At 42.5% G+C, this 10,359-nt stretch overlaps 1 protein-coding gene across 6 annotated transcripts in view; it reads left to right on the forward strand.

Annotated features, from left to right (window-relative positions):
- Positions 1-9,990, forward strand: part of LOC124264883 (glycoprotein-N-acetylgalactosamine 3-beta-galactosyltransferase 1-B-like) — a 43,834-nt gene extending 33,844 nt beyond the window's left edge. For all 6 annotated transcript variants that reach the window (XM_046699657.1, XM_046699658.1, XM_046699660.1 and 3 more), the window contains exons 3-4: positions 5,244-5,902; positions 7,845-9,990. In XM_046699657.1, the coding sequence (XP_046555613.1) occupies positions 5,244-5,902; positions 7,845-8,009 (824 nt within the window). In that variant the 3' untranslated portion in view covers positions 8,010-9,990. The remainder of the gene's footprint in view (positions 1-5,243; positions 5,903-7,844) is intronic.
- The last annotated feature ends 369 nt before the right edge of the window (positions 9,991-10,359 follow it).

Below are 10,359 nucleotides of genomic sequence, written 5' to 3' on the forward strand. Positions count from 1 at the left end.
TGACTGCCGGGACGGCCGGTGGGACAGAATCTTCATGAAGAGTTTGAAAACACGTTGAAAAACACAAGGCTTTTGAAGATAAACACGTACATCACGGTGGTCCAAAGGGAGAGAATCTTCATGAAGAGTTTGAAAACACGTTGAAAAAGTCACGCAAGGCCGGGAACGGATCAAATTTGAAGATAAACACGTACATCACGGTAAGTAGTAAAAGCGAGTGAATGAATGTTTTGTGTGTTTTTAACTAGTTATTTTAGCAGAACCGTTATAGTAAGTATTCCTATGGGCCGGGAAAACCAGGTGTGTCATGAACGACCAGAGTCATATCCGTGAGTCCGAGGTAGAAGTGGTCTTCACCAACCCAGGCTTGTAAGAGGCGACTAACGGGATTGGGTGGACACACTCGAGGGATAGAAATACATGTTTTTCGAAAGGTACAATTGGCTACCGACAGATATGCCCTTCTACGTGTGCCCTTGTGATAATAAGTGTGACCATCGATGTTCATGATATCAATCACTGGATCGTCATCCCCGCACTCAGACCGCCGCCATACAGCTGGAAAATTTCTGAGTGCGGCGTTAAACTATCAACCAACATACGTGAATGGATTTTATGGATTTTCTGAATTTGTACATTGCTTGGTACATTATTTTGTTCAAATCCATACTTGAGGGAGAAATAGATTTAACGAAAAAACAAATTTGAATACTATACAAATTGATGAAATGCGATGTGTGTTTTATACGATGTGTGTTGCTGCTAAGCCAAAATGATGAGGGCAAAATATTCCGCATCAACAAATGGTTACGTCATATGATCTGATTACTTACTGAACAAAAAGGGATCCTGAATATTTTGAAGATGCTTGCATGAAGCCTACACCACAACAGATTGTAAGGGATCGTAAATACATTTGGGGTTATATACCCCAAAATGGTCACGATACCTTAATTACTGGTGACCCGTGAAGATCCGGGTTAGAATTGGTCTTCAGTAACCCATGCTTGTCGTAAGAGGCGACTAACGGGATCGGGTGGACAGGCTCGCTGACTTGGTTGACACATGTCATCGGTTCCCAGTTGTCTAGATCGATGCCTATGCTGTTGATCACGGATTGTCTTGACCAGACTCGATTATTTACAAACCGCCGCCATATAGCTGGAATATTGCTGAGTGCGGCGTAAAACAACAACCAACCAATCAATCAACCCTTACTGGTTTGTTCAGGTACCCAGATTATGACCATGCCTCGTCCACACGCAACATGTCGTGTCTGAATAATGAGTCGCTTAATCGTTTCAGATGTGTCGATATACTGACACCGATAAGTTTCCTACTTTGTGACAATACTGCCTTTCCTTTGTTCCTTTGGCAGGCGGTAGTTTGCAGATGTATGGGCCTTAAGCGTATTGATAAAGGTTTGCGAAAGAACCAGTTTACACGATATATATATTGCCTGAGGAACGGCTTGATGGTAACGATTAAGTAATCTGCGGAACTTCAATACAGCGGGTTATGATGTTTCTCAGATAAATTTTAAAACAATCCAATGCTGTACTTGAGTTTCGGTAGGCCAGTCGTTGAAGGAAACGTAATTCGCTTGCCTCGCGTCATGCCAGTGACCTTGAAACTCGGTTCGTCCAGGTTATGTGTCTTGACCATGCTTGATTTCACGACGGTAAACGTCTGAGGTCTGCGTCCATTAAGTTAGCATACAATGGGGAACTGGAAGCCTGGGACAATATAATGAGCACAAAAGCTGGTATGGTGATGTCCACTCTCACTCTCTTTCTCTCCAAGTCCAGCATTTCTGCAAGCCTATGCTAACCCCTGGATCCGTTCTAATGGCTTTGCGATTGCAAATTACTCACGCCAGATTTCCGTTGCCTTATTTCACGTGCAAAGCGACTCAATTTAATACCGCCACCCTCCACTCTTTCAATCTGACTGGCCAAAATCAAAATGCCAGCCTAAATGGCCGGCTGGCGATATCGACAAACAGATAAGGATAGGGTTTGTGAGAGGTTCAACGTTATAAACTGTCTACCACGCAAAACTCCGTCAAAATCTTTTTGATGGAAATAATGCCTTTACGTCCTGCCTCAATCATTTGCTTTTTTGGGTCGGTAAAATGATAATGAAAATCAAGGGCGGGTAATTCGAGACCGCGAGAACCACGGCGTCCCGGGGTTAACATGGTTTGCCGAAATAAGAGAACTGAAGATTCAGATGATAACTCAATGTCAGATGACGAAACCCATGAAGATCCGGGAATTGGTCTTCAGAAACCCATGCTTTTCGTAAGAGGCTACTAACGGGATCGGGTGGTCAGGCTCGATGACACATGTCATCGTATCCCAATTGCGTAGATCAATACTCATGCTCTGGATCACGTGATTGTCTGGTCCAGGCTGTATTATTTACAGACCGCCGCCATACAGCTGGAATATTGCTGAGCGCGGCGTTAAAAAACCAACCAATCAGATCACGAGGCTACTTTAACCTGCCACCAAACCCTATACGGGTTGATCAAGAGTGTTATTGGGATCGAACGTCTCCTTGGTCAGGTGAAGAGGTCAAGGTCAGCGGTGAGTTGATGGTTCGGTCCCTGGCGCCATCAGACCCAAAACAGTATAAGATGGTACTTGTTCTTTTCAATCTGACGCTTGGCATTAAGGGCACAAAGTCGATATACAATGTGTGCGTTGTGTATCCGTATTGTTCTATGCTATGTCATCTCAGTGGGCTAAGTAAAACCGGATGATAAGTAGGGCTGCAACGATTCAGTTCGATTCATCGAAACTCGAATCTGACACCTTCGATAACCATCATCACTATTTCGATTCGATATTTGAGTACTATTCTGTGTTTCAACATCATATTTCATTTGTTTGAAAAAGGTTACATCGTTTACATTCCTGATTTCCTAGTCAAATCTTGGGAAAGATTTTCAGTTTCATATGGTTTTTTTTTTAATAAACTCTTAGAGTTAAATAAAATCTGATGTTTTTACTTGTATGAAGAATCGAATCGAAAATGATGGAATCGAGGGTCCAGTATCGAAAATCGAATCGAATCGAGGTCTGGGTGAATCGTTGCAGCCCTAATAATAAGTCTAGAAGAAGACACGCACGCACGCACGCACGAATGTCACTATATTAGTTCAATCATCATTTATTCACGCAGACAGAAATGTTTATTCAAGTGGGTGAGTGAGTTTAGTTTTACGCTCACTCAGCAATATCCGAGCTATATGGCGGCGGTCTGTAAATAATCGAGTCTGGACCAGACAATCCAGGGGGTCAACAGCATGAACATCGTTCTACAAAATTGGGATACGATGACATGTGCTTTATTCAAGTGACACACATAGTTACATATATTATCATATTAGTAAGTTGCATTCAGATTTAAGGAAAGCGTACATTAAGCAATATAAATTAGCTTAGGAGACCGTCAAAACCTCCAGCGGCATAGGGACGGTGGGGTAGCCTTGTGGTTAATGCGTTCGCTCGTCACGCTATATATATATATATATCGAACTCGGGTCTCTCGAACTCGGGTCTTCCATGTGTCTCGAAATCGATGTGTCTTATCATTTTCCTTACTTGGAGGGAAATACGTCGTGTCACCTGGCCTATCGGCTTCGTGAATAACTAAAATGCAACAGATAATTATTGTTTTTCACTCAAAAATGTCATTGCTTTTCAGTGATAAAGAAACGATACACATTGAGTTATGCAGTTCTTGGCAACAATCTGACCGCCAACTATAACAACTGATTATTCTGGACGCTAAATGCATTGTGAAAAATTGATAAGTGTCGAAAGCTGGCGCACCTTTGTTAATCTTTTTGTCGACTTCTTTCTTTGACGCTAGTTCGGTACAACATTTTCGCTCGAGATCATTACAGATAGGCTCCATTCTCTAATGGCTTTAGACCCGTGAAGGTCCGGGTCTATTAGAATAGCCCTTCAGCAACCCATGCTTGCTATAAAAGGCGACTATGCTTGTCGTAAAAGGCGACTAACGGGATCGGGTGGTCAGGCTCGCTGACTTGTGTATAAATCAAGGTTTGGCTTCTTTTATCCACACATATTTATTATGGATATGATCTGTAAATTGATATGTGCTATGAAATGGCGTGTCTTCGACAATCAGAATTTGATTGACAAAATGCATAGTTGTGTGTCCGTTGCCATTCAAATTGGCCCGTCGTTTGTATTCCTTAATGCATTGTGTCAAAAATGCTAACGTCGCCTTCTACTTCAATAGTGAAGTCAATAGGATTGTGCTGAGCCAGACTGCCGTATAGTAAATAATGGTCTTCGTGGCGCGTCACCTAGTCACCTCGATCATTCTATGCGATATTGTTTGCAAGTAAAATAGCTTGTCCGTAGTTAAGGAGAAGATATTTCACCTTATTTCTAATGTGACCCTGCTTCACATGAGAGGGGCCATTTAAACATCGGGGAACCATTTGTGTTATTATTGTGTGTATGTGCTACGGCACACTCCTTTTCTTGAATAAACAAGCTATCAATACTTTACACTGTTCTTTGGAGCGATGACAGTATCAACACTGCAACAGCACGCTCCTAATGTATGATTACTAATATTGGAAAATATTGGTTTGTAAAACGGGTAAGCTGATGTTCATCAATCGAAAGGGGCGGTGGGGTAGCCTAGTGGTTAAAGCGTTGGCTCGTCACGCCGAGGACCCGGGTTCGATTCCCCACATTGGCACAATGTGTTAAGCCCATTTCTGGTGTCCCCCGCCGTGATATTGCTGGAATATTGCTAAAAGCGGCGTAAAACTCAACTCAGTCAGTCAGTCAGTCATCAATCGAACTAAAGCGGCCCATATGTTAATAGCCTTCATCCAAGTCTGTACTATAGGCTAAGCTTATGGATGTACAGCAATTCTATCTTTTAAAGGGGCAAGTCTAGATAAGCGGACAGTATATAAGGACGTCAATCTCTTTGAGGGATATTATTTATTTTTTAGAAATTATCATTTAAACTATTGATTATTACCTTAGAGTCTTATGCAAGTCTAATATGTCAAGGACACCGGAATATCCTGTACAGAGTTACACCCCTTTGGTTGAGACCATCCGCCTGCGTCTGTCTCGAATATTGGTTCTGGTCGTTTATAAATTGTTAGGTTGTCTCCTGCATTAAATAATAAGTGATCACTCGTATGCCTTAAACATTTATTGTTATGTTTTTTTTCTCAGATGATGACACAATCGCCAAGTCCCTGTTTGAGAAGGAGCGCGTGCTTTGCTGGATAATGACGTCACCACAGAACCTAGAGTCAAAAGCACGTGTAGTTCGCGATACGTGGGCTAAACGTTGCAACAAGGTTATTTTCATCAGTTCCACAACAGATCCGAAGTTTCCAACAGTTGGCTTAAAGGTCGCTGAAGGCCGGGAACATCTAACAGCCAAAACAATACAAGCCTTTCGGTATATTTACGAGAAACATATAGACGACGCCGATTGGTTCATGAAGGCTGACGATGATACCTATGTTATATTAGAGAACCTCCGATACTTCTTATCGTCGCAGAAGAAGACGGATCCTGTATATTTTGGCCACCATTTTAAGACAATCGTTAAACAGGGTTACTACAGCGGCGGAGGGGGGTATGTGCTGAGTAAGGAGGCGTTGAAAAGATACGGGGAAAAAGGTCACGACCCAAAAATATGTCGACAAGATGGCGGCGCTGAGGACGCAGAGTTCGGCAAATGTATGGAGAATCTAGGGGTGAAGACAGTCAACTCTACAGACGCCCTGGGGAGGAGCAGATTCCACTGTTTCGACCCTGAGACCCACCTGTTTGGAGGCTACCCTGACTGGTATTACCAATACGACGCCAATGGGGCCCAAAAGGTATGTACATATATATTTTACCATTATCTAACATTTCGAGCATATGACTTCCTGGTTGCTACTGTCCTGGTGAGTAAACTACGGTTATGACGAACGTGTTTATTACGAACTTACTCATACAACGAACTTTTATTTGTCTGGGTGTTTTATTTTAGTGGAAATGCGTATAACGAACTATGGTTATAACGAATTGAAACAGACTCGGTTAGATCCGGGTTAGAATTGATCTTCGGTAACCCATGTTTGTCGTAAGTGGCGACTAACGGGGCTCGGTTGGTCAGGCTCGCTGACTTGATTGACACATGTCATCATATCCCATGCGGTTGATCACTGGATTGTCTGGTCCAGACTCGATTATTTAAAGCTAGAATATTGCAGTATTAAACAACAAACTAACGAATTAAATAAGTGGGTCCTTTAAGTTCGTTATAACCGTACTTGGGGAACCACGTGAAGAAATGACGGTTCTTAAGTCTTGAGACACGCCTTGATACAACAAGGGCATAAGTGGGGATTTTGAATACAGACATGCGCAGAAGGGCATAACCATGACAGGACAAGCGGACTGCAAGAATGAGTTGAAATGCAAGAATGCTTTCTTGTTACATTGTTAGTGAACGTGGATGTACGCCGCACCGCCTTAAGTGAGTGAGTACGCTTCCAGCAATATCACGGCGGGTAAAACCAGAAATGGGCTTCACACATTGTGCCCATGTGGGAATCGTACCCGGGTCTTCGGTGTGACGAGCCAACGCTTTAACCACTACCGCCCACCACCCCTGCCCTAAGCAATATTCCAGCAATATCCTGGCGGGGAAAACCGGAAACGGGCTTTACACATTGTACCCATGTGGGGAATGTATATATTTTATATTCTACACATTGCCTGATTCAACACTTCGACTGTAATACATACAGGGCGTGTACAGACAAACCCACTTCATCAAAATGCAGGTTTATGATGTATGTTTGAATAATTTACTGGTTAACAAATCAGATCTGACGTTCACGACCAATGCACTGAAGCCGGGGTCAGGTGGAATTGATCTTCAACACACGTCTTCATCAGACGTGTTGAACCTTACACCACTTCGGCGATGTCGATGTCAACTGTCGTCACAATATATGCTGTTACGGTGATGCCGCCAGCTGAGACGATGATATTGAGGTGATTCAGTGCTTGGTGGAGTAGTATGTACCTGTCGAGTGCTTCTGTGAAGAAGCCTGAAGATATTTGTCTCATAGTGAGATTCGTGGTCACGTCGACATTGATCTGTATGTTAGTTCCACGATGAAAGCACGTATCGCGAATACTCGCATCCTCGTATTCAAGTTCCAGGGGCGGTGGGGTAGCTTAGTGGTAAAAGCGTTCGCTCGTCACGCCGAAGACCCGTGTTCGATTCCCCACATGGGTGCAATATATGAAGCCCATATCTGGTGTCCCCCGCCGTGATATTGCTGGAATATTACTAAAAGCGGCGTAAAACCATACTCACTCGTTCACTCACTCACCTCACCTCACCTCACCTCACCTCACCTCACCTCACCTCACCTCACCACACCTCACCCCACCCCACCTTACCCCACCTCATGATTTCATGTGTTATTGTGAGGGAGATCACCCCACTTCACACGAACTCATGTGATTTTATGTGATCTCATTATAAGGTTGATCACCTTACCTAACCCCACCTCACGATTTTATGTGATTTCAGCGTAAGGGACTCGTGTGATTTCTTGTGATCTCATTATAAGGTTGATCACCTTACCTCACCCCACCTCACGATTTTATGTGATCTCATTGTAAGGGACTCATGTGATTTCATGTGATCTCATCCGAACTCATGAATGTCAAGAACCGTTATGTATTTCTTTTGTTGCCAATACTGGTGAAGCATTCTTGTAGCAACTGTCTCCTTCAAAGTTATGGTGTTCATTTCAGGGAACAGAGAGCATCTCCGACTACGCCATATCCTTCCACTACGTGCCCCCACAGAAGATGTACGCTCTGGAGTTTTACATCTACCACTTACGACCGTATGGCATTGTGTCCGGCACTCAAGATCTCAACAAAAAACACGTGAAACCCGGAACTCAAGCTCACTAGACATGCGTACTGGTACCCGAAAGTCAAGAGAGACATGCGTAGTGGAAAGACATTATTACTGTGATCTGTGAAATATGTTGAAATCAATAACGCTTCTCACTGTGATTTAGTCTACTGGTGCCAGAATCTGGTACATTTCTGTATTACTCGCTGGTGCTAGTGTGATGGAAGACTGGCTGCACACAGCATGTGTGAAGTAGTTTCTCCATTATACCAAACCAATGAAACTAGTCAAATGTCTGGAACTAAATGCCACTTTGTACAGCATCATGTTCAGAGAGATCTGGACACTGGAGGATGATTGGGCAACTGGTCAGTGCTGGACAGATTGACGTAAGCGTCAGTGTATTATAATTGCTGACTCGGTCAAATCCCGAGAATGGTAACTTCAAACCTCATTTCAACAATGTCACGAGAAACCCGTTCACCTCAAGTTCACTAGTCATGAGTACTGGTACTCTGAAGTCAAGAGAGACATGCGTTTCTTTGCAATTATAACCAAAAAATAACCATTTCAACAATGACCAAATATTGAATCACGGGGTCCAACATGAGGTTATTCGCTGTGTGGTCGAACCACACCCAGTGCGTAACCCTCTAACGTCATGTACGTGCCTTCTGTTCATGAAAAGAAGCCGATGTATGTATTTTCAATATTGTCTCATCGAATGCCCTTGCAAACACTTGAGGCCTTATCTGAGTCATGGCACAGCAAGTAGTTACACACGGGGTTACATCCATGTATGTGTTAACTAGAAGTTTGCTGTTTAGACAAACAATCATAATTATATATGGTATTACCGTATATCCTCTGTTAGGATGTCTGCAACTTATATTTTCGTGCAACCCGCTGACCGAACGCATATGGAGACCCAGCGACTGTTCCTTCTAAGACGCCGGAACTGTCACATAGGGCTGACAGCAACGTTATTTAAATAAATAATGTGAAAAATATTAAATGTATATGTCCGGTGATGGGGTTCACTATTTAATGGCGGAAAGAATCGTTAAAGTCGGAGTTACGGAGTCGTCTAATTTGTGAAGATAGCCACAAGTCATGATGAGCAAATACTGATGCTTAACCTGAGTTTCACAGAAATCTGGCCATGAAACTCGACGTGGGCGTAAACCAGAAGCACATACTGTTTATAATGTTAATTTATGTGTGATAAAATAAATCCTTGATGGCATATTGTCCTCACCTCTGACGTTTTACGATGTATTTTAACATCAGGACTTGAATACTTAAATTCACTGTTATTTTCGAAGGAGTGAGCGAGTTTAGTTTTACGCCGTTTTTAGCAATATTCCAGCAATAACACGGCCGGGGACACCAGAAATGGGCTTAACGCACTGTAGAAATGTGGGGAATCGATATTTTCGAAGGACAACCCCGTCAAGTCAGCAATTGCATATTATATATAGGAACTGGTTTATATACATGCAGTTTATTATATCAGATGGACTGGGTTCAACGTTGCCTTCAAGGCCTTTGCTCATGTATCGTAAAATACTTTGTTTTGTTTGATCGTTGAATGTGAGAAACAAAACACTTGTTTGTTGAATTGCATTTATTATTGCCACAATGTTATCGACATCCTATCATGATAATTGAAACAAACACGGCCATTGTATGGTGAGGGGGAAATGTATCAAGTGATGAGATAATAGTCTGAAAATTAGGAACTGTCAGTTAAATGCATACCGAACAAAACAAGTGAATGAATCATGAGTATATGCTGGGATATCACACACACTTTTCTGCTTAATCTTCGGTGCAAATATAATAACGTCCAAACTATTCAAGATCTCTAAGCTACTTTGGTTGTGTGTATGTTTCAAAGGGCACGTACTTCAGTTTGGTCGTATGAAGATATTGGTGTGATTTCTTTGTGCGAGCTACGAGATGACATTAATTGAATGAATTTACACATTGACGTAAACAGTGTATTTTTGAAATAAATCAGATAATATTTTGGCACATTTGATTTTTTGCTACCTGTGACAAATAGAGAGTGAGTGAGTTTAGTTTTACGCCGCACTCAGCAATATTCCAGCTATATGGCCGCGGTCTGTAAATAATTGAGTCGGGACCAGACAATCCAGTGATCAACAGCATGAGCATCGATCTGCGCAATTGGGATCCGATGACATGTGTCGACCAAGTCAGCGAGCCTAACCACCCGATCCCGTTAGTCGCCTTTTACGACAAGCATGGGTTACTGAAGGTTCATTCAAACCCGGACCTTCACGAGTACGATAAATTATAGAGTTACGACATGTCATAACGAATTACACATTGGTATGTACGAGCTACAATCAAATTTAGATTCTGAAGAATTTAGATGAA

Source organism: Haliotis rubra, unplaced genomic scaffold, assembly GCF_003918875.1.
Source record: "Haliotis rubra isolate DU_JTF1 unplaced genomic scaffold, ASM391887v1 Scf95, whole genome shotgun sequence".
Lineage (NCBI taxonomy): Eukaryota > Metazoa > Mollusca > Gastropoda > Lepetellida > Haliotidae > Haliotis > Haliotis rubra.